This window comes from Mustelus asterias, unplaced genomic scaffold (genome assembly GCF_964213995.1).
Source record: "Mustelus asterias unplaced genomic scaffold, sMusAst1.hap1.1 HAP1_SCAFFOLD_3997, whole genome shotgun sequence".
NCBI lineage: Eukaryota > Metazoa > Chordata > Chondrichthyes > Carcharhiniformes > Triakidae > Mustelus > Mustelus asterias.
The window spans coordinates 1-24,530 of NW_027593942.1; the positions used below are offsets into that span (position 1 = coordinate 1).

General features: G+C 52.2%; 1 protein-coding gene across 1 annotated transcript; it reads left to right on the plus strand.

The window, feature by feature from the left end:
* The first annotated feature begins 5,216 nt into the window (after positions 1-5,216).
* Positions 5,217-24,524, plus strand: LOC144490902 (ribosomal protein S6 kinase alpha-5-like). Its single transcript, XM_078208587.1, has 6 exons — positions 5,217-5,309; positions 11,014-11,184; positions 16,051-16,242; positions 17,796-17,955; positions 20,996-21,159; positions 24,179-24,524. Exons 1-6 carry the CDS (start codon positions 5,217-5,219, stop codon positions 24,401-24,403), a joined length of 1,005 nt encoding a protein of 334 aa, XP_078064713.1. The 3' UTR covers positions 24,404-24,524.
* The last annotated feature ends 6 nt before the right edge of the window (positions 24,525-24,530 follow it).

A 24,530-nucleotide genomic window follows, 5' to 3' on the forward strand; every position in this document is an offset into this window, starting at 1 on the left:
CTGTCTCTCTCTCTCTCTCTCTCTCTCGCTCTGTCTCTCTCTCTCTCCGTCTCTCTCTTTCTCTCTCTCCTCTGTCTCTCTCTCTGTTTTTCACAGTGATGCACCTCAATGAGCACCCGGAAACAAGGCTTTAGAACTGAAGGCTTTAATACATTAACAATGAAACTACTAACACAAATTCACCCGTTCAGACTGAAGGGGTCCTGCCGGAGCAGGGGGTCTTATACCCTGCCACCGGAGGCGGGACCCCACTGGAGCGTGCCATGATACACTTAGGACAGGTAAACACCCTAACCCAACAACATAGTACAACCCCCATAACAACAACACCCTAGCCCAACAGTAACACAATAACAACCCCAGTGGTGAACCAACGATGGTTCACCACATTCACCCCTCCTTTAGGAACCAAAGGTGGCGGGGTGGATGAAAACAGACAATGACAAAAAAATAACAGGATTCACAAGTCCAGACGGTCTGGAGGACCACACCGACGCTGCGATCTTCTCAACACCGGTTGCGAAACCGGAGCAGGTGCTTGCGGTGGCTCTCTCAAAGCAACATCTGGCTGTCCCCTCAAAGACTCCCGGGCCGGCCGGCCCTGATGAGGCGATGGTGTAGGGGATCCTGGAACGTTTGGTGGTGGTGGTGGTGGTGATGATGGTGGCGCCGATCTCCGAGTCTCAGGCAAGCTGTACATGGGAGTAACGTGTTATGCACTGGTCCCGGTGCTGACCGCGCCACGTCTGGGGAAGTAATGAGGAGTAGTGGATCTGTGACTGGGGGAATAGGAGCGACAGGAGTTGCTACGTCCCCTGCGGGCGCCAGGTCTCTAATGGAGACAGTGTCCTCTCGCCCGTCAGGATATGCCACATAGGCATACTGAGGGTTGGCGTGGAGGAGTTGGACCGGTTCGACCAAGGGGTCGGACTTGCGAGCCCTCACATGGCGCCGCAGAAGGACGGGTCCTGGGTACGTCAACCAGGCTGGCAATGAGGTCCCCGAGGACGACTTCCGAGGGAATGAGAACATCCTCTCGTGGGGAGTAGCATTGGTTGCCGTACACAGGAGGGAGCGGATAGAATGGAGCGCAGTTGGAAGGACCTCCTGCCACCGGGAGACTGGAAGGTCCTTGGATTTCAGTGCCAGTAGGACAGCCTTCCAGACTGTAGCATTCTCCCTTTCCACCTGTCCGTTACCCCTAGGGTTGTAGCTCGTGGTTCTACTAGAGGCAATCCCGAATGAGAGCAGGAATTGCCTCAAGTCGTTGCTCATGAACGACGAGCCCCTGTCGCTATGAATATAGCAGGGGTACCCGAACAGGGTAAAAAGCTCACTGAATGCCTTGATGACGGTGGCAGTCGACGTGTCCGCACAGGGGAAAACAAACGGAAACCGGGAAAATCCGTCTATTATGTTAAGAAAATAGACATTCCGATCCGTTGAGGGAAGGGGGCCCTTAAAATCTACACTCAGCCTCTCAAAAGGGCAAGTGGCCTTGACCAAATGTGCCCGGTCTGGTCGATAAAAGTGTGGTTTGCATTCTGCGCAAATCCGACAACTTCTAGTAACTGACCTGACCTCCTCCACCGAGTAGGGTAGGTTGCGGGCTTTTATAAAGTGGTAGAGTCTGGTGACTCCAGGATGACACAGATCATTGTGGAGAGCCTTCAAGCGGTCCTCCTGCATGATGGCGCATGTTCCGCGCGAGAGGGCATCCGAGGGCTCATTGAGCTTCCCTGGACGATACATAATATCGTAATTATAGGTGGAGAGCTCAATTCTCCACCGCAAGATCTTATCGTTCTTGATCTTGCCCCTCTGCGTGTTACTGAACATAAACGCCACGGATCGTTGATCCGTGATCAGGGTGAACCGCTTACCTGCCAGGTAATGGCGCCAGTGTCTGACTGCCTCCACAATGGCCTGAGCCTCCTTTTCCACCGCTGAGTGCCGAATCTCTGGGCCTTGAAGGGTGCGGGAAAAAAACGCGACGGGCCTGCCTGCCTGGTTTAGTGTGGCGGCTAGGGCGAAGTCCGATGCATCACTCTCCACCTGGAAAGGGATGGATTCATCCACCGCGTGCATCGTGGCTTTCGAGATGTCGCTTTTCAAAACCTTGAAGGCCAATTGGGCCTCCGGCGTAAGTGGGAAGGTCGTGGACTTAATGAGCGGACGAGCTTTGTCCGCGTAGTTGGGGACCCACTGTGCATAATACGAAAAAAACCCGAGGCATCTCCTCAGTGCTTTCGTGCTAGCGGGCAAGGGAAGTTCAGTGAGTGGGCGCATACGGTCTGGATCAGGGCCAATGACCCCGTTTTCCACCACGTATCCGAGGATGGCTAACCTACGCGTACGGAATACGCACTTCTCCCTGTTATAGGTCAGATTCAGGCGAGATGCAGTGCGTAGAAAGTGTTGGAGATTCGTGTCGTGGTCCTGCTGGTCATGGCCGCAGATGGTGACGTTATCCAGGTACGGGAAGGTAGCCCGCAACCCGTTCTGGTCCACCATTCGGTCCATAGCACGCTGGAAGACCGAGACCCCATTGGTGACACCAAATGGAACCCTGAGGAATTGGTATAGACGACCATCCGCCTCAAAAGCCGTATATTGTCGGTCCTCTGGGCGGATGGGGAGTTGATGGTAGGTGGACTTAAGGTCTATGGTAGAAAACACTCGGTACTGCGCAATCTGATTGACCATATCAGAAATGCGCGGGAGAGGATACGCATCCAGCTGCGTGTATCTATTAATGGTCTGACTATAGTCGATGACCATCCGAGGTTTGTTCCCGCTTTTGACTACCACGACCTGCGCTCTCCACGGACTAGCACTGGCCTGTATGATCCCTTCCTTGAGGAGCCGCTGAACCTCAGATCTAATAAAGATCCGGTCCTCAGCGCTGTAACGCCTACTTTTAGTAGCGATGGGCTTGCAGCCAGGTACCAGATTTTTAAAAAGGGATGGTGTCGTGATCTTCAGGGTGGATAGATTGCACGCGGGGCGCTTTGGGCAATTTGGAGGCTGCGGCTGGTTCCCTACTGCCAGTGAAGGGAGTGGCCCACCGTACTGTAGGATCACACTCTTCATGTGGACCATAAAGTTTAGTCCGAGGAGAATTGGCGCGCAAAGGTGAGGTAGCACAAGGAGCCTGTATTGCTCGTAAACTGTGCCCTGTACCTCAAGAGTTACCATACATCGTCCTTGGATCGGTACAGACCGGGACTGTGATGCCATGGAAATTGTCTGTTTGGCAGGGAGAACCCGGAGTCCACACCTTTTAGCAGTTTCAGGGTGTATGAAACTTTCGGTGCTCCCACTGTCAAACAGACAATTCACAGTTCTGCCACTAACCTTTACCTCCATCATGGAATGTTCCAGTCTGTAATGCCTGGTCTGATCCAGAGAGATCGACGCCACCGTTGGCCCCTGGGCGTCACTGCATGCTGCCGATGTGGATGCTGAGGACCCCTGCTGGTCGCTCCTAGTCGTCGTGGACCATGATGGCCGCCCCCATGAATCGCATGTGGCCGAGGGCTCCAAGCGCAGCGACTCCTGGTGGTCTTCCTCCTCCTCTGTCTGCCACGATGGCGCCGTCCTGAGATCGCACGTGGTCGGACCTCGTGGGTACTGCAGCGCCGAAAGAGATGGTCTCCGTTCTGGAGGGTTACAAGCTGCACTGCCGTTTTTAGGTTTGGACCTGCAGACTTTGCTGTAGTGGCCTTTTTTACCGCACTGGCTGCAGATTGCCGTTCTTGCCGGACACTGCTGCCGTGAATGCTTGGCCCCACCGCAAAAATAGCATCGCTGGCCACCTGAAGCTGCCGCCGTCGTCGAATCGATCTGGGAGCGCGGGTTCGCGGGGCGAGGAGGGAGCAGAGCTTGCTCCAACCACGTTGACTGCACGTGGTCCTCGGGGTACAGCGCCAAGCTCTTCGACGCTGCCTCCAACCTCACGGCCATCCCCATTGCCTGGGTCAAGTTGAGTTTCCCCTTTTCTAATAATTTAAGTCTGATGTACGAGGACCCTACCCCTGCTACGAACGCGTCTCGGGCGAGGTCTTGCATGTACTGCTCGGCGGAGACATCCTTACAGTCACAACCCCTGGCAAGCTGCAGGAGTTCATTGGCGTAGTCTTCTATGGTCTCGCCCGACTGCCGACGTCGTGTAGCGAGGAGATAACGAGCGTGAATCTCGTTGGGTGGCGTAATGTACCTATTCTTTAGGAGCTCGACGGCACCCTGGTAAGTGGAAGCTGCACGAATGGCTAGGTAAATCGTGTCGCTTACCCTTGCGTGGAGGACCTGGAGTCTATCACTGTCTGTAGTGATCGCTACCGAGGCTGCCAGGTAGTCCTCGAAGCACTTCCACCAATGTTCGAACGTGTTAGCTGCACCGACCGCACGTGGGTCCAGTGTCAGACGATCCGGTTTTAGGATCTGTTCCATATTCTCAGTTAATGTATTAAATTGATGCACCTCAATGAGCACCCGGAAACAAGGCTTTAGAACTGAAGGCTTTAATACATTAACAATGAAACTACTAACACAAATTCACCCATTCAGACTGAAGGGGTCCTGCCGGAGCAGGGGGTCTTATACCCTGCCACCGGAGGCGGGACCCCACTGGAGCGTGCCATGATACACTTAGGACAGGTAAACACCCTAACCCAACAACATAGTACAACCCCCATAACAACAGCACCCTAGCCCAACAGTAACACAATAACAACCCCAGTGGTGAACCAACAATGGTTCACCACACACAGTAACTTCATTGCGGTGTTAATGTCAGCCCACTTGTGACTAATTAATAAACTTTAAACTTTACTTTTCTCCCCTCCTTTCAGACAGTCCTGAAGAGCAGCCTCTTTGTCTGAGCCTTTGCGACGCCTGTCCCTCAGTATCCCAGAATGTGGCTCTGGGTCAAACAGTGTTTGTTTCTGCTCCTACAGGGTGGGGGTTTGCCTGTTGTGATATTTTAAAGGCGCTATATAAATGTACGTTTTACACGTAGGGAATATTAAACTCAGCGCTGAGGTGAGCTGGAACCTGTCAGTAAAGAATTTAATGTTGACAATGTTCGGCCTTTGTCTGTTGGCATTTTGCTGCGTCCCACGTTTCCCCCCCGCCCCCTCCCCCCCCCCCCCCCCCCCCCCCCACCCTCCGCGACCCCTCCAGGAACTGACCCCGTTTCCTGTCTGCCTTCCAGGATGGAGAGTCACATTCAGCGGGAGATGGGGGCATTGAAACTGTGCGAGGTACACCCCAACATTGTCAAACTCTATGAGGTTTACCACGACCAGGTGAGTATGGGCCGCATGCCCTCATCACCCAGGGCCTGTGTCCAGAGACTGGACCCATGGGGAGGGGGTGGGGGGGGGACGACTGAATGTACTTATAGAGGTTTACAGCATGGAAACAGGCCCTTCGGCCCAACTTGTCCATGCCGCCCAGTTTTTAACCACTAAGCTAGTCCCAATTGCCCGCGTTTGGCCCATATCCCATCTTGCCCATGTAACTGTCTAAGCAATTTTGTACCCGCCTCTACTACTGCCTCTGGCAGCTCGTTCCAGACACTCACCACCCTCTGTGTGAAAAAATTGCCCTTCTGGACACTTTTGTATCTCTCCCCTCTCACCTTAAACCTATGCCCTCTAATTTTAGGCTCCCCTACATTTGGGAAAAGATATTGACTATCTCGCTGATCTATGCCCCTCATTATTTTATAGACCTCTATAAGGGTGGCACGGTGGCGCAGTGGGTTAGCGCTGCTGCCTCACAGCGCCAGGGACCCGGGTTCGATTTCCAGCTCGGGTCACTGTCTGTGCGGAGTCTGCACGTTCTCCCCCCCGTGTCTGCCTGGGTTTCCTCCGGGTGCTCCGGTTTCCTCCCACAGTCCAACGATGTGCGGGTTAGGTGGATTGGCCGTGCTAAATTAACCCTAGTGTCAAGGGAATTAGCTAGGGTAAAGATGAGGGGTTATGGGACTAGGACCTGGGTGGGATTGTGGTCGGTGCAGACTCGATGGACCGAATGGCCTCCTTCTGCACTGTAGGGATTCCATTGTATGATAAATATTACCCCTAAGCCTCCTGTAACTGTTCCAATTCTTTCCAGGGACCCGGGTTCGATTCCCGGCTTTGGGTCACCTGTCTGTGTGGAGTTTGCACATTCTCCCCGTGTCTGCGTGGGTTTCCTCCGGGTGCTCCGGTTTCCTCCCACAGTCCGAAAGACGTGCTGGTTAGGGTGCTAAATTCTCCCTCAGTGTAACCCGAACAGGAGTGTGGCGACTGGGGGAATTTTCACAGTAACTTCATTGCAGTGTTAATGTAAGCCGACTTGTGACAATAAATAAATAAAATAATAAAAATTGTACCCGCCTCTACTACTGCCTCTGGCAGCTCGTTCCAGACACTCACCACCCTCTGAGTGAAAGAAATTCCCCTCTGGACCCTTTTGTATCTCTCCCCTCTCACCTTAAGCCTATGCCCTCTAGTTTTAGACTCCTCTACCTTTGGGAAAAGATATTGACGATCTAGCTGATCTGTGCCCCTCATTATTTTATAGACCTCTATAAGATCACCCCTCAGCCTCCTACGATCCAGAGAAAAAAGTCCCAGTCTATCCAGCCTCTCCTTATAACGCAATCCATCAAGTCCCGGTAGCATCCTAGTAAATCTTTTCTGCACTCTTGCTAGTTTAATAATATCCTTTCTATAATAGGGTGACCAGAACTGTACACAGTATTCCAAGTGTGGCCTTAGAATTATAGAATCCCTGCAGTGCAGAAGGAGGCCATTCGGCCCATCGAGTCTGCACCGACCACAATCCCACCCAGGCCCTATCCCCGTAACCCCACGCATTTACCCTGCTAATCCCGTGACACTAAAGGTCGATTTAGCATGGCCAATCAACCTAACCCGCACATCTTTTGGACTGTGGGAGGAAACCGGAGCACCCGGAGGAAACCCACGCAGACACGGGGAGAACGTGCAGACTCCGCACAGACAGTGACCCAAGCCGGGAATCGAACCCAGGTCACTGGCGGTCCGAGGCAGCAGTGCTAACCCACTGTGCCACCGTTACTAATGTCTTGTACAACTTCAACGAGACGTCCCAAGTCCTGTATTCAACATTCTGACCAATGAAATCAAGCATGACGGTGTATATTCTGTGTATATTATATTCTGTCTATCTGCGGCTCTCTCCCTCTCTCTCACAGTGTGAGTCTGTTGTTACTGTGTAAAAGTTCCTGGTATCGAGGGGTAACATATTGGCAAGGATTGATGATTGGGTAACTAACAGGAAGCAGGGAGTTGGCATAAATGGGTCTTTTTTCTGGTTGGATGTGAGGAGTGGGTGTGCCACAGGGATCAGTGCTGGGGTCCCAATAATTTATCATTTATATCAAGACGTGGAGATGCCGGCGTTGGACTGGGGTGGGCACAGTAAGAAGTCTCACAACACCAGGTTAACGTCCATCGCTGCTCCTTCATCAGGTGAGCGGAGAGGTAGGTTTCACAAACACGGCATATACAGACAGGGACACAATTGCAAGATAATGTTTGGAATGCGAGTCTTTACAGGTAATCACGTCTTTACAGGTACAGACAGTGCGAGTGGAGAGAGGGATAATCACAGGTTAAAGAGATGTGTATTGTCTCAAGACAGGACAGTTAGTATGATTTGTCACCAGACCTCTTTAACCTGTGATTATCCCTCTCCCACTCGCAATGTCTGGACCTGTAAAGACTTGATTACCTGTAAAGACTTGATTACCTGTAAAGACTCGCATTCCAATCATTATCTTGCAATTGTGCCTCTGTCTATATATACCGTGTTTGTGAAACCTACCTCTCCACTCACCTGACGAAGGAGCAGCGCTCCGAAAGCTCGTGATTCCAAACAAACCTGTTGGACTTTAACCTGGTGTTGCAATTGATGTCAATGACTTGGATGCAGGGACTGAGGGTAGAGTTGTAAGCTGTGAAGAGGACTTGAAGAGGATGCAAAGGGACATCGGTGGGTGAAGTTGAGTGGGCAGAAATCTGGAGCATAATGTGGGCAAATGTGAAATTGTCCATTCTTAGAATCTTAGAAACCCTACAGCACAGAAAGAGGCCATTGGGCCCATCGAGTCTGCACCGACCACAATCCCACCCAGGCCCTACCCCCATATCCCTACATATTTACCCACTAATCCCTCTAACCTACGCATCTCAGGACACTCAGGGGCAATATTAACCTGGCCAATCAACCTAACCCGCACACCTTTGGAGTGTGGGAGGAAACCGGAGCACCCGGAGGAAACCCACGCAGACACGAGGAGAATGCGCAAACTCCACACAGACAGTGACCCGAGCCGGGAATCGAACCCGGGACCCTGGAGTTGTGAAGCAGCAGCGCTAACCCGCTGTGCTACCGTGCCGCCCCGACAGGAAGAATAGAGAATCATATTTTCTCAACGGTGAGAGATTGCAGAGCCCTGAGACTCAGAGGGATCTGGACGTCTCAGTGCATGAATCATAAAAGGCCGGTGTGCAGGTACAGCAAGTCACCCGGAAAGCGAATGGAATTTTATCCTTTATTGTGAGAGGAATTGATTCCAAAAGTCGGGAGTTTGTCCTTCAGTTCAGGGGGCATTGGGGAGTCCACATCTGGAGTATTGTGTACAGGGGCATTGCTAGACCACATCTGGAGTATTGTGTACAGGGGCATTATCGAGACCACATCTGGAGTATTGTGTACAGGGGACTTTATCGAGACCACATCTGGAGTATTGTGTACAGGGGCATTGCTAGACCACATCTGGAGTATTGTGTACAGGGGCATTGCTAGACCACATCTGGAGTATTGTGTACAGGGGGCATTGGTGAGACCACATCTGGAGTATTGTGTACAGGGGGCATTGGTGAGACCACATCTGGAGTATTGTGTACAGGGGGCGTGGGGAGACCACATCTGGAGTATTTGGTACAGGGGCGTTGGTGAGGCCACATCTGGAGTATTGTGTACTGGGGACATTGGCGAGATCACATCTGGAGTATTGTGTACAGGGGGCATTATCGAGACCACATCTGGAGTATTGTGTACAGGGGCATTGGCGAGACCACATCTGGAGTATTGTGTACAGGGGCATTGCTAGACCACATCTGGAGTATTGTGTACAGGGGTCATTGGTGAGTCCACATCTGGAGTATTGTGTACAGGGGCATTGCTAGACCACATCTGGAGTATTGTGTACAGGGGGCATTGGTGAGACCACATCTGGAGTATTGTGTACAGGGGGCATTGGTGAGACCACGTCTGGAGTATTGTGTACAGGGGGCATTGGTGAGACCACATCTGGAGTATTGTGTACAGGGGGCATTGGTGAGACCACATCTGGAGTATTGTGTACAGGGGGCATTGGTGAGACCACATCTGGAGTATTGTGTACAGGGGCATTGGTGAGACCACATCTGGAGTATTGTGTCCAGGGGCATTGGTGAGACCACATCTGGAGTATTGTGTACAGGGGGCATTGGTGAGACCACATCTGGAGTATTGTGTCCAGTGTCGACCTCCTTATTGAAGGAAAGGTGTCAGCGTGTTGGGAGCTGTTCCGAGAAGGTTTCCCAGACGAACACCAGGAATGTTGTCTGATGAGCAAAGGTCGGAGAGGTTGGGTTTGTACCTGCTGGAGTTGAGAAGAGTGAAGAGGCGCCTTGATCGAAGCCTTTCAGATCCTGAGGGAGGTCTGGACAGGGTGGATGTGGAGAGGATGTGGGAGAATTTAGATTCACTGCTTGCGTGTGAGTGAGTGTGTGTGAGGGAGAGAGTGTGTGTGAGGGAGAGAATGTGAGTGAGTGTGTGTCTGAGTGTGTGTGAGGGAGAGAGTGTGTGTGAGTGAGGGAGAGAGTGTGTGTGAGTGTGTGTGTGTGAGGGAGAGAGTGTGTGTGAGTGTGTGTCTGAGTGTGTGTGAGGGAGAGAGTGTGTGTGAGTGAGAGAGTGTGTGTGAGTGAGTGAGTGTGTGTGTGAGGGAGAGAGTGTGTGTGAGTGTGTGTGTGTGTGTGAGTGAGAGAGTGTGTGTGAGTGAGTGAGTGTGTGTGTGTGAGGGAGAGAGTGTGTGTGAGTGAGAGAGTGTGTGTGTGTGAGGGAGAGAGTGTGTGTGAGGGAGAGAGTGTGTGTGAGTGAGTGTGTGTGTGTGAGGGAGAGAGTGTGTGTGTGTGAGTGTGTGTGTGTGTGTGAGTGAGAGAGTGTGTGTGAGTGAGTGAGTGTGTGTGTGTGAGGGAGAGAGTGTGTGTGAGTGAGAGAGTGTGTGTGAGTGAGTGAGTGTGTGTGAGTGAGTGAGTGTGTGTGTGTGAGGGAGAGAGTGTGTGTGAGTGAGAGAGTGTGTGTGAGTGAGAGAGTGTGTGTGTGTGAGTGAGTGTGTGTGTGTGAGTGAGTGTGTGTGTGTGAGGGAGAGAGTGTGTGTGTGTGAGTGAGTGTGTGTGTGTGAGTGAGAGAGTGTGTGTGTGTGAGTGAGTGTGTGTGTGTGAGGGAGAGAGTGTGTGTGAGTGAGAGAGTGTGTGTGTGTGAGTGAGTGTGTGTGTGTGAGGGAGAGAGTGTGTGTGAGTGAGTGAGTGTGTGTGTGTGAGGGAGAGAGTGTGTGTGAGTGAGTGAGTGTGTGTGAGTGAGTGAGTGTGTGTGTGTGAGGGAGAGAGTGTGTGTGAGTGAGTGAGTGTGTGTGTGTGAGGGAGAGAGTGTGTGTCTGAGTGTGTGTGAGTGAGTGAGTGAGTGTGTGTGAGTGAGAGAGTGTGTGTGTGTGAGTGAGTGTGTGTGTGTGAGTGAGTGTGTGTGTGTGAGGGAGAGAGTGTGTGTGAGTGAGTGAGTGTGTGTGTGTGAGGGAGAGAGTGTGTGTCTGAGCATGTGTGAGAGAGCATGTGTGTGTATTATTGCCCTGTCTGTTCTCTTGTCCTTCCTGAGCTGCAGTTGCCCCCTGTTTGCCCCCATCTCTCACCCCGCGTGTGTCTTGCCCCTTCCTAGTTCCACACGTACCTGGTGATGGAGCTCCTGCGGGGGGGCGAGCTGCTCGAACGTATCCGGAGCCGGAAGCACTTCAATGAGCTGGAGGCGAGTCGGATAATGAGGAGCCTGGTGTCCGGAGTTAGCCACATGCACGACACGGGGGTCGTTCACAGGGACCTGAAACCAGAGGTAGGAGCACTCGGAGCTTCACCTGAATCCTGTCTGAGCGAGAACCGGGAACCCCCTCCGCTGGGGCCAGAGGTCAGGGCGCCTCCGCTGGGGCCAGAGGTCAGGGCGCCTCCGCTGGGGCCAGAGGTCAGGGCGCCTCCGCTGGGGCCAGAGGTCAGGGCGCCTCCGCTGGGGCCAGAGGTCAGGGCGCCTCCGCTGGGGCCAGAGGTCAGGGCGCCTCCGCTGGGGCCAGAGGTCAGGGCGCCTCCGCTGGGGCCAGAGGTCAGGGCGCCTCCGCTGGGGCCAGAGGTCAGGGCGCCTCCGCTGGGGCCAGAGGTCAGGGCGCCTCCGCTGGGGCCAGAGGTCAGGGCGCCTCCGCTGGGGCCAGAGGTCAGGGCGCCTCCGCTGTAAGGTCCATCCAAGATCCGTCACACATTAAACATCACGACTTACTTTTCAATTCTATCCCCCTGCCTTCTTCAAAGTGAATTTGTCCCTGAATTCTCCTGCGTCTCGCCAGTTGCCGCATTGCTCTTGTTATGAAGACAAGTTTAAAGTTCAAGTTTATTTATGAGTGTCACAAGTAAGACTTCCATTAACGCTGCAATGAAGTTACTGTGAAAATCCCCCTAGTCGCCCACACTCCTGTTCGGGTTACACTGAGGGAGAATTTAGCACCCTAACCAGCACGTCTTTCGGGACTGTGGAAGGAAACCGGAGCACCCGGAGGAAACCCACGCAGACACGGGGGGGAGAACGTGCTGATTCCGCACAGACCCGAGCCGGGAATCGAACCCGGATCCCTGGCGCTGTGAGGCAGCAGTGCTAACCCACTGTGCCACCGTGCCGCCCTGTTGTAAATTAAGGAAAATAAATCTAGGACTATGGAGTAAGGGATAGGGAGTACAACTTTTGTTTTATTCATTCAGGGGATGCGCACCTCCTTGGCTAAGCCAGCATTTATTGCCCATCCCCTAATTACCCATCCCCTAATTGCCCCTGAGAAGAGGGTGGCGAGGTGCCTTCTTGAACTGTGATGTGGAGATGCCGGCGTTGGACTGGGGTGGGCGCAGTAAGAAGTCTCTCAACACCAGGTTCAAGTCCCAACAGGTCTAATCGGAACCACGAGCTTAATCCCTCCCTCCTCTAACCGAGGAACACCTCACCCTATAATCTGTTGAAGGGAGTGTGAAGTGGTGCGATCTACGCTTCAGCAACTTTGAGTTATTAAATCAAAGTAACGCTCTCTCTACCTAAAATCAACAGATAACACTTTCGTTAACCGGTTCGCTGCTAGTTAGAGAAATAAACTATTAACAAATCAAATAAAACACTATCCCCATGGAAAGCTATAAATACAATTCCCACTCGCTCACAAAATAAGATGGAATTTTAAGTCACTCTCAAAATTACAACCAGGTTTTGTGTCTTCCGAAATATTCTGGGTTTCTCTGTTGATTCTTCTTTGGTATCTAGATGAGGCTTTGAGCTGTGGCAGGTGGCAGTTGATCTCTGCGTTTTGTCCCTCTGCCCCCTTCTTTTAATCCCATGGTGACATATCGATATCCCCCCCACCCCAACAATAGGGTGGATCCCAGGTTGTCAAAACCATCGGATTTAAATTTAATAGGTTCTTGGTATCGAAGTGCCGAATTCAAATTTGATTGGCTGAATTCAAATACATTCTGTTGCCTCGGTAACACTGCTGCTTGGCCTTTCGATATAAATGTTGCAGTCTGGGTTCTCTGTGTACTTGTATTTCTAACCTCCAAGCACACCTCCGCAGCATTCTCAAACGCTCCCTTCTGCTCGGAAGCGATTGTTGGCTGGCAGGCAGCTGGGGCGTGCTTGCTTGGGCACAGAACGATCCCACGGGAAGGCAGGGCCGGTCTGAGCCCTCCCACCACCCGCGCGGGAATGCTGATCCCGCCTTGAGAAAGTGGACGCGGTCAATTCCTTGACCTGGCCTCGGAGCGGCAGTGGGAGGGGAGGGGAGGGGGTGGGGGGGCTAATCCAGAGACCCAGGGTGATGCTCTGAGGGACCCGGGTTCGAATCCCGCCACGGGCAAGATGGTGGAATTGAAATTCGCTTGATAAAGAGCTGGGATTATAAAGCCAGTTTCAGTCATGGGGCAACAGTGTCAATTATCATTGAGTGTCATAAGAAAAAAACTCCGTCAGGGTTCATTAATGTGCTTTAGGGAAGGAGATCTGCCATCCTTATGTGGTCTGGCCTACATGTGACTCCAGACCCCACACACACACACACCCCCACACACCCCCACACACACACAAATGTGGTTGGGTTTTGCAAATTAGATAGTGCTCATGGGGCTAAAGGGATCGAGGGAAATGGGGGGCAGAGGGGAGGGGGGATCAGGATATTGAATTCAGTGGTCAGCCATGATCAAAATGGATGGTGGAGCAGGCTGAAGGGGCCGAAATGCCTCCTCCTGCTTCTAGTTTCTAGGTTTTAACCCCCCCCTCCCCCCAGAAATGGCCGAGCGAGACATTCAGTTCAAGGGGCCAGTCGGAGATGCCCGCGTGCCACGAGTGAATAGCGAGGGGGGGGGGGCATTACACCCCGGGAGAGGAGGGTAAAACTGCCAGGCCTCCCACTCCAGACCTCCCGGTGGGGCCAGGCTTGCAGATGACCGCCTATCGCAGTCGACCAGCCCGCTGGCGCAGGGGGGCAACTGGCAGTCGGGGGCAGGTATCGGGGAGAGGGGGGGGGGAGGGAGGAATGAGATGTGAGCGGGTGGGATTATTATGGGCGGCATGGTTGGCACAGTGGTTAGCACTGCTGCCTCACAGCACCAGGGACCCGGGTTCGATTCCCGGCTTGTTCTGGGAACGTTCTTCTCGTGTCTGCGTGGGTTTCCTCCGGGTGCTCTGGTTTCCTCCCACAGTCTGAAAGATGTGCTGGTTAGGTGGATTGGCCATGCTAAATTGCCCCTTAGTATCCAAAGATGTGCAGGTTAGGTGGATTGGCCATGCTAAATTGCCCCTTAGTATCCAAAGATGTGCAGGTTAGGTGGATTGGCCATGCTAAATTGCCCCTTAGTGTCCAAAGATGTGTAGGTTAGGTGGATTGGCCATGCTAAATTGCCCCTTAGTATCCAAAGATGTGCAGGTTAGGTGGATTGGCCATGCTAAATTGCCCCTTAGTATCCAAAGATGTGCAGGTTAGGTGGATTGGCCATGCTAAATTGCCCCTTAGTGTCCAAAGATGTGCAGGTTAGGTGGATTGGCCATGCTAAATTGCCCCTTAGTGTCCAAAGATGTGCTGGTTAGGTGGATTGGCCATGCTAAATTGCCCCTTAGTGTCCAAAGATGAGCTGGTTAGGTGAATTGGCCATGCTAAATTGCCCATGCTAAATTGCCCCTTAGTATCCAAAGATGTGTAGGTTAGGTGGATTGGCCATGCTAAATTGCCCCTTAGTGTCCAAAGATGTGTAGGTTAGGTGGATTGGCCATGCTAAATTGCCCCTTAGTGTCCAAAGATGTGCTGGTTAGGGGGATTGGCCATGCTAAATTGCCCCTTAATGTCCAAAGATGTGCAGGTTAGGTGGATTGGCCATGCTAAATTGCCCCTTAGTATCCAAAGATGTACAGGTTAGGTGGATTGGCCATGCTAAGTTGTCCCTTAGTGTCCAAAGATGTGTAGGTTAGGTAGATTGGCCATGCTAAATTGCCCCTTAATGTCCAAAGATGTGCAGGTTAGGTGGATTGGCCATGCTAAATTGCCCCTTAGTATCCAAAGATGTGCAGGTTAGGTGGATTGGCCATGCTAAATTGCCCCTTAGTATCCAAAGATGTGCAGGTTAGGTGGATTGGCCATGCTAAATTGCCCCTTAGTGTCCAAAGATGTGTAGGTTAGGTGGATTGGCCATGCTAAATTGCCCCTTAGTATCCAAAGATGTGTAGGTTAGGTGGATTGGCCATGCTAAATTGCCCCTTAGTGTCCAAAGATGTGCTGGTTAGGTGGATTGGCCATGCTAAATTGCCCCTTAGTGTCCAAAGATGTGCTGGTTAGGTGAATTGGCCATGCTAAATTGCCCATGCTAAATTGCCCCTTAGTATCCAAAGATGTGTAGGTTAGGTGGATTGGCCATGCTAAATTGCCCCTTAGTGTCCAAAGATGTGTAGGTTAGGTGGATTGGCCATGCTAAATTGCCCCTTAGTGTCCAAAGATGTGCTGGTTAGGGGGATTGGCCATGCTAAATTGCCCCTTAATGTCCAAAGATGTGCAGGTTAGGTGGATTGGCCATGCTAAATTGCCCCTTAGTATCCAAAGATGTACAGGTTAGGTGGATTGGCCATGCTAAGTTGTCCCTTAGTGTCCAAAGATGTGTAGGTTAGGTAGATTGGCCATGCTAAATTGCCCCTTAGTGTCCAAAGATGTGCAGATTAGGTGGATTGGCCATGCTAAATTGCCCCTTAGTGTCCAAAGATGTGTAGGTTAGGTGGATTGGCCATGCTAAATTGCCCCTTAGTGTCCAAAGATGTGCTGGTTAGGTGGGTTGGTCATGCTAAATTGCCCCTTAGTGTCAGGGGGACTAGCTGGGGTAAATGCATGGGGTTATGGGGATAGGGCCTGGGTGGGATTGTTGTCAGTGCAGACACGATGGGCCAAATGGCCTCCTTCTGCACTGTAGGATTCTTTGATGGCGAGGTTTCCAAGAAGGGCTGCGTGACCAGGTGAGGCAAGGGAAGAGTCAAGACACTGAGGGAGGTGCGGGGAGGTGGAGTGGGGGGGTTGTTATCGATTCCTGCCACCCCCTCATTGAGGGGTGTGTAGAGTGCAGGAGGGCAGGATTGCCCGGCTGAGGTCCGCCCCCGATGGGTATCCCACGCTCACTTGTTGGTCCCACTCTTCTGTCGCAGAACCTACTCTTCGCGGACGAGAGGGAGGGAGCTCCGATCAAGATCATCGATTTTGGGTTTGCCCGAATCAAGCTGCCCAACAGCCAGCCCCTGCAGACACCCTGCTTCACACTGGAGTACGCAGCTCCGGAACTCCTCAAAGACCAGGGTTACGATGAATCCTGCGACCTCTGGAGCCTCGGGGTCATCCTGGTAAGCTTGACCTTTCACCTTGTCAATTGATGGGGGGAACAGTGCAGAGGGAGCTTTACTCTGTATCTAACCCCGTGCTGTACCTGTCCTGGGAGTGTTTGATGGGGGACAGTGTAGAGGGAGCTTTACTCTGTATCTGACCCCGTGCTGTACCTCTCCTGGGAGTGTTTGATGGGGGACAGTGTAGAGGGAGCTTTACTCTGTATCTAACCCCGTGCTGTACCTTTCCTGGGAGTGTTTGATGGGGGACAGTGTAGAGGGAGCTTTACTCTGTATCTAACCCCGTGCTGTAACTGTCCTGGGAGTGTTTGATGGGGGACAGTGTAGAGGGAGCTTTACTCTGTATCTAACCCCGTGCTGTACCTGTCCTGGGAGTGTTTGATGGGGACAGTGTAGAGGGAGCTTTACTCTGTATCTAACCCCGTGCTGTACCTTTCCTGGGAGTGTTTGATGGGGGACAGTGTAGAGGGAGCTTTACTCTGTATCTGACCCTGTGCTGTACCTCTCCTGGGAGTGTTTGATGGGGACAGTGTAGAGGGAGCTTTACTCTGTATCTAACCCCGTGCTGTACCTTTCCTGGGAGTGTTTGATGGGGGACAGTGTAGAGGGAGCTTTACTCTGTATCTGACCCCGTGCTGTACCTCTCCTGGGAGTGTTTGATGGGGACAGTGTAGAGGGAGCTTTACTCTGTACCTAACCCCGTGCTGTACCTGTCCTGGGAGTGTTTGATGGGGGACAGTGTAGAGGGAGCTTTACTCTGTATCTAACCCCGTGCTGTACCTGTCCTGGGAGTGTTTGATGGGGGACAGTGTAGAGGGAGCTTTTCGCTGTATCTAACCCCGTGCTGTACCCGTCCTGGGAGTGTTTGATGGGGACAGTGTAGAGGGAGCTTTACTCTGTATCTGACCCCGTGCTGTACCTGTCCTGGGAGTGTTTGATGGGGGACAGTGTAGAGGGAGCTTTACTCTGTATCTAACCCCGTGCTGTACCTGTCCTGGGAGTGTTTGATGGGGGACAGTGTAGAGGGAGCTTTACTCTGTATCTAACCCCGTGCTGTACCTGTCCTGGGAGTGTTTGATGGGGACAGTGTAGAGGGAGCTTTACTCTGTATCTAACCCCGTGCTGTACCTGTCCTGGGAGTGTTTGATGGGGGACAGTGTAGAGGGAGCTTTACTCTGTATCTAACCCCGTGCTGTACCTGTCCTGGGAGTGTTTGATGGGGGACAGTGTAGAGGGAGCTTTACTCTGTATCTAACCCCGTGCTGTACCTGTCCTGGGAGTGTTTGATGGGGGGACAGTGTAGAGGGAGCTTTACTCTGTATCTAACCCCGTGCTGTACCTGTCCTGGGAGTGTTTGATGGGGACAGTGTAGAGGGAGCTTTACTCTGTATCTAACCCCGTGCTGTACCTGTCCTGGGAGTGTTTGATGGGAGACAGTGTAGAGGGAGCTTTACTCTGTATCTAACCCCGTGCTGTATCTGTCCTGGGAGTGTTTGATGGGGACAGTGTAGAGGAGCCTTAGTGACGTATCCCCCCCTCCCTCTCCTCTGCAGTACACCATGCTCTCCGGACATGTCCCGTTCCAGAGCTCCTGCAAGGGCATGTCATCCTCCAACGCCGCTGAGATCATGAGGAAGATCAAAGGCGGAGACTTCTCCTTCACGGGCGAAGCTTGGAAAAACGTCTCTGAGGGAGCCAAAGATATCGTGCGAGGTACGGGGACGGCGAGCGAGCGGCAGCGCGGTGGGGGGGGAGGGGGGTCAACGGTCAAACTCCACGACAACTCAGTCACGCATGACCCACGTCCCCGCTATAAAACACAGCAGTTACACAATGTCCAATCCTTACCCTGCTGAATAAACAGTGACTCTGTACAGTTACACAATGTCCAATCCTTACCCTGCTGAATAAACAGTGACTCTGTACAGTCACACAGTGAGTGATCCTTACCCTGCTGAATAAACAGTGACTCTGTACAGTTACACAGTGAGTGATCCTTACCATGCTGAATAAACAGTGACTCTGTACAGTTACACAGTGAGTGATCCTTACCCTGCTGAATAAACAGTGACTCTGTACAGTTTCACAGTGAGTGATCCTTACCCTGCTGAATAAACAGTGACTCTGTACAGTTACACAGTGAGTGATCCTTACCCTGCTGAATAAACAGTGACTCTGTACAGTTACACAGTGAGCGATCCTTACCCTGCTGAATAAACAGCGACTCTGTACAGTCACACAGTGAGTGATCCTTACACTGCTGAATAAGCAGTGACTCTGTACAGTTACACAGTGAGCGATCCTTACCCTGCTGAATAAACAGTGACTCTGTACAGTTACACAGTGAGTGATCCTTACCCTGCTGAATAAACAGTGACTCTGTACAGTGACACAGTGAGCGATCCTTACCCTGCTGAATAAACAGGGACTCTGTACAGTTACACAGTGAGTGATCCTTACCCTGCTGAATAAACAGTGACTCTGTACAGTTACACAGTGAGTGATCCTTACCCTGCTGAATAAACAGTGACTCTGTACAGTGACACAGTGAGCGATCCTTACCCTGCTGAATAAACAGGGACTCTGTACAGTTACACAGTGAGTGATCCTTACCCTGCTGAATAAACAGCGACTCTGTACAGTTACACAGTGAGTGATCCTTACCCTGCTGAATAAACAGTGACTCTGTACAGTCACACAGTGAGTGATCCTTACCCTGCTGAATAAACAGTGACTCTGTACAGTGACACAGTGAGTGATCCTTACCCAGCTGAATAAACAGTGACTCTGTACAGTTACACAGTGAGTGATCCTTACCCTGCTGAATAAACAGTGACTCTGTACAGTTACACAGTGAGTGATCCTTACCCTGCTGAATAAACAGTGACTCTGTACAGTTACACAGTGAGTGATCCTTACCCTGCTGAATAAACAGTGACTCTGTACAGTGACACAGTGAGTGATCCTTACCCAGCTGAATAAACAGTGACTCTGTACAGTTACACAGTGAGTGATCCTTACCCTGCTGAATAAACAGTGACTCTGTACAGTGACACAGTGAGTGATCCTTACCCAGCTGAATAAACAGTGACTCTGTACAGTTACACAGTGAGTGATCCTTACCCTGCTGAATAAACAGTGACTCTGTACAGTTACACAGTGAGCGATCCTTACCCTGCTGAATAAACAGGGACTCTGTACAGTTTCACAGTGAGTGATCCTTACCCTGCTGAATAAACAGTGACTCTGTACAGTTACACAGTGAGCGATCCTTACCCTGCTGAATAAACAGGGACTCTGTACAGTTTCACAGTGAGTGATCCTTACCCTGCTGAATAAACAGTGACTCTGTACAGTTACACAGTGAGTGATCCTTACCCTGCTGGATAAACAGTGACTCTGTACAGTGACACAGCGAGTGATCCTTACCCTGCTGAATAAACAGGGACTCTGTACAGTTTCACAGTGAGTGATCCTTACCCTGCTGAATAAACAGTGACTCTGTACAGTTACACAGTGAGTGATCCTTACCCTGCTGAATAAACAGTCTCTCTGTACAGTTACACAGTGAGTGATCCTTACCCTGCTGAATAAACAGTGACTCTGTACAGTTACACAGTGAGTGATCCTTACCCTGCTGAATAAACAGTGTCTCTGTACAGTTACACAGTGAGTGATCCTTACTCTGCTGAATAAACAGTGTCTCTGTACAGTTACACAGTGATCCTTACTCTGCTGAATAAACAGTGTCTCTGTACAGTTACACAGTGATCCTTACCCTGCTGAATAAACAGTGACTCTGTACAGTTACACAGTGAGTGATCCTTACCCTGCTGAATAAACAGTGACTCTGTACAGTTACACAGTGATCCTTACTCTGCTGAATAAACAGTGTCTCTGTACAGTTACACAGTGATCCTTACCCTGCTGAATAAACAGTGACTCTGTACAGTTACACAGTGATCCTTACCCTGCTGAATAAACAGTGTCTCTGTACAGTTACACAGTGAGTGATCCTTACCCTGCTGAATAAACAGTGTCTCTGTACAGTTACACAGTGATCCTTACCCTGCTGAATAAACAGTGTCTCTGTACAGTTACACAGTGAGTGATCCTTACCCTGCTGAATAAACAGTGTCTCTGTACAGTTACACAGTGATCCTTACCCTGCTGAATAAACAGTGACTCTGTACAGTGACACAGTGAGTGATCCTTACCCTGCTGAATAAACAGTGACTCTGTACAGTTACACAGTGAGTGATCCTTACCCTGCTGAATAAACAGTGACTCTGTACAGTTACACAGTGATCCTTACCCTGCTGAATAAACAGTGACTCTGTACAGTGACACAGTGAGTGATCCTTACCCTGCTGGATAAACAGTGACTCTGTACAGTTACACAGTGATCCTTACCCTGCTGAATAAACAGTGACTCTGTACAGTGACACAGTGAGTGATCCTTACCCTGCTGGATAAACAGTGACTCTGTACAGTTACACAGTGATCCTTACCCTGCTGAATAAACAGTGACTCTGTACAGTTACACAGTGAGTGATCCTTACCCTGCTGAATAAACAGTGACTCTGTACAGTTACACAGTGATCCTTACCCTGCTGAATAAACAGTGACTCTGTACAGTGACACAGTGAGTGATCCTTACCCTGCTGAATAAACAGTGACTCTGTACAGTTACACAGTGATCCTTACCCTGCTGAATAAACAGTGACTCCCCTCACTCTCTGCTTTATTCCAGGTTTGCTCACAGTTGATCCCTCGAAGAGGTTGAAGATGTCCGATTTGCGTCGCAATGACTGGCTTCAGAATGGCTGCCAGCTCCCCTCAGCCTCACTGATGACTCCTGACATCCTGGACTCTGCAGGAACCACAGTCAATACCTATTTCAAGGCTACATTTATGGTGCGAATGGGAATCAGCGCCGGGAATGGGGCAAAGAGTCTATTCAGGAGACTATCTTCCCTCTCTCTCTCTCTCTGTCTGTCTCTCTCTCTGTCTCTCTCTCTCTCTGTCTCTCTCGCTCTCTGTCTCTCTCTCTCTCTCTGTCCTTCTCTGACTATCCCTCTCTCTCTCTCTGTGTCTCTATATCTCTCTCTGATTCTCTCTGTCTCTTTCTTTCTCTGTGTGTTCTTTCTCTGTCGCTCTCTCTCTCTCTGACACACTCTCTTTGTCGCTCTCTCTCTGTGGCCTCTCTGGCTGTTTCTCTCCATCTGTCTATCTCGGTCTCATTCTCACCTCCCTTTGTCTCTCTCTCTGTCTCTGTCTCTCTGTCTCTTCTCTCTCTGTCTCTCTCTCTGTCTCTCTCTCTCTTCCTGTCTCTGTCTCTCTCTCTCTCTGTCTGTCTCTGTCTGCCTCTCTGTCTGCCTCTCTGCCTCTCGCTCTCTCTGTCTCTCTCTCTGTCTCTCTCTGCCTCTCGCTCTCTCTGTCTCTCTCTCTCTCTGTCTCTCTCTGCCTCTCTCTCTTCCTGTCTCTGTCTCTCTGTCTGTCTCTCTCTCTCGCTCTGCCTCTCTCTCTCTCTCTCTGCATCTCTCTCTCTCTCCCTGTCTCTCTCCCTGTCTCTCGCTCTCTTCCTGTCTCTCTCTCTCGCTCTGCCTCTCTCTCTGCATCTCTCTCTCTCTCCCTGTCTCTCTCCCTGTCTCTCGCTCTCTTCCTGTCTCTCTCTCTCGCTCTGCCTCTCTCTCTGTTTCTCTCTCTCTGTCTTTGTGTCGCTCTGTCTCTGACTCTCTCTCTTTCTCTCACTCTCTGTCTCTCTCTCTCTCGCTCTGCCTCTCTCTCTCTCTGCATCTCTCTCTCTCCCTGTCTCTCTCTCTGTCTCTTTCTCTCTCTCTGCATCTCTCTCTCTCTTCCTGTCTCTCTCTCTCGCTCTGCCTCTCTCTCTCTCTGCATCTCTCTCTCTCCCTGTCTCTCTCTCTGTCTCTTTCTCTCTCTCTGCATCTCTCTCTCTCTCTCTGTCTCTCTCTCTCGCTCTGCCTCTCTCTCTCTCTTTCTCTCTCTCTGTCTTTGTATCGCTCTGTCTCTGACTCTCTCTCTTTCTCTCACTCTCTCTCTCTGTCTATCCCTCTGTCTCTGTATCTCTCTCTCACTCTCTGCCCCATCCTATCTCTCCGGAAGGATTAGTGTCGATGGTGGGGAGGCAGTTGTTACAGACAGTGAGCACTGAGAGAGGGGGGAGGCTGTTTGTGGGGGTGGGGTCAGTGGCTGTAGATGGTCCTGGTCAGTGTGACAATCCACTCACTCTCTGTCTCCCTCTCTCTCTGTCTGTCTCCCTCTCTCTCTGTCTGTCTCTCTCTCTCTCTGTCTGTCTCTCTCTCTCTCTGTCTGTCTGTCTCTCTCTCTGACTGTCTCCCTCTCTCTGTCTGTCTCCCTCTCTCTCTCTCTGTCTGTCTCCCTCTCTCTCTGTCTGTCTCCCTCTCTCTCTGTCTGTCTCCCTCTCTCTCTGTCTGTCTGTCTCCCTCTCTCTCTGACTGTCTCCCTCTCTCTGTCTGTCTCCCTCTCTCTCTGTCTGTCTCTCTCTCTCTCTGTCTGTCTGTCTCTCTCTCTGACTGTCTCCCTCTCTCTGTCTGTCTCCCTCTCTCTCTGTCTGTCTCCCTCTCTCTCTGACTGTCTCCCTCTCTCTCTCTGACTGTCTCCCTCTCTCTCTGTCTGTCTCCCTCTCTCTCTCTGACTGTCTCCCTCCCTCTCTCTCTGTCTCTCTCCCTCTATCTCCCCCTCTCTCTGACTGTCTCCCTCTCTCTCTCTGACTGTCTCCCTCTCTCTCTGTCTGTCTCCCTCTCTCTCTGACTGTCTCCCTCTCTCTCTGTCTGTCTCCCTCTCTCTCTGTCTGTCTCCCTCTCTCTCTGTCTGTCTCCCTCTCTCTCTTCTGTCTCTCTCTCTTTCTCTCTGTCTGTCTCCCTCTCTCTGTCTCTGTCTCCCTCTCTCTGTCTCTTTGCCTCCCTCTCTCTGTCTGCTTGTCTCTCTTTCTGTCCCACCCTTTCTCTGTCTCTCTCTGGGAATTAGGATGGGGGAAGAAAGAGGAGGCAGAGTGAGAGACAGACAGCGAGCGCTGGAGGTGGTGTGTGGGGTAAAACTGTGGGGATGGGGTTGCGTTGGTGAGGATGGCTATGGTGAACTAATCAATCCCACTATCTCTCTCTCTCCCCTTCCCTCCCTCTCTCCCTCCCTCCCTCTCTCGCTCCCTCTCTCGCTCCCTCTCTCGCTCCCTCTCTCCCTCCCTCTCTCTCCTTCCCTCCCTCCCTCTCCCTCCCTCTCCCTCCCTCTCCCTCCCTCCCTCTCCCTCCCTCTCCCTCCCTCCCTCTCTCTCCCTCTCTCTCCCTCCCTCTCCCTCCCTCTCCCTCCCTCTCCCTCCCTCTCCCTCCCTCTCCCTCCCTCTCCCTCCCTCCCTCCCTCTCCCTCCCTCTCCCTCCCTCTCTCTCCCTCCCTCTCTCTCCTTCCCTCTCCCTCCCCCCCTCCCTCTCTCTCCCTCCCTCCCTCCCTCCCTCCCTCCCTCCCTCTCTCCCTCCCTCTCTCCCTCCCTCTCTCCCTTTCTCTCTCTCCCTCCCTCCCTCCCTCCCTTTCTCTCCCTCCCTCTCTCCCCACCTCCCTCTCTCTCTCTCCCCCTCTCCCTCCCTCCCTCCCTCCTGTCTCTCTCTCTCTCCCCCTCTCTCTCTCCCTCCTCCCTCTCTCTCTCTCCCTCCTCCCCCTCTCTCTCTCTCTCTCCCCTCTCTCTCCCTCTCCCTCCCCTCCCTCTCCCTCCCCTTCTCTCTCCCTCTCTCTCTCCCTCCCTCCCTCTCTCCCTCTCCCTCCCTCCCCTCTCTCCCTCTCCCTCTCTCTCTCCCTCCCCTCCCCTCTCTCCCCTCTCCCCTCTCCCCTCCCCCTCCCTCCCCCCCCTCCCCCTCTCCCTCCCACTCCCTCCCTCTCTCTCTCTCTCCCTCCCTCTCCGCAGGCGTTTAATCAGTGCAAGAGGGAGGGATTCCTCTTGAAGAGCGTGGACAACGCCCCCCTGGCCAAGCGCAGGATGCTGAAGATGAGCGCGGGGGTGGAGACGCGGAGTTCCAGCGACAGCTCCGCCTCCTCCTCCTCCTCCTCGGGAGCCGCCCCCCGGAGCAAGGGGGCGCCCGCCCGCGCCCCCAAACACAAGAAGCCGGAGGCCGTCTCTCAGCCCTCCTAGAGGGAGACACCCGTGGGAGGGAGAGGGGGGGGGGTGACAAGCGACACAGCCAACTGCCCTCCCCACCCCTCGCTCCCACTCCACCCCACTCCACACCCCCCCCACCCCCACCCCACGTGACCCAAGG

Bases quoted from the DNA above. Each gene is read 5' to 3' on its own strand.
- LOC144490902 (XM_078208587.1), top strand. From the start codon at position 5,217: ATGGAGAGTCACATTCAGCGGGAGATGGGGGCATTGAAACTGTGCGAG. The intron at 5,310-11,013 runs GTGAGTATGGGC...GCCCCTTCCTAG, and splicing joins ATGAGGTTTACCACGACCAG to TTCCACACGTACCTGGTGAT. The intron at 17,956-20,995 runs GTACGGGGACGG...GCTTTATTCCAG, and splicing joins AGCCAAAGATATCGTGCGAG to GTTTGCTCACAGTTGATCCC.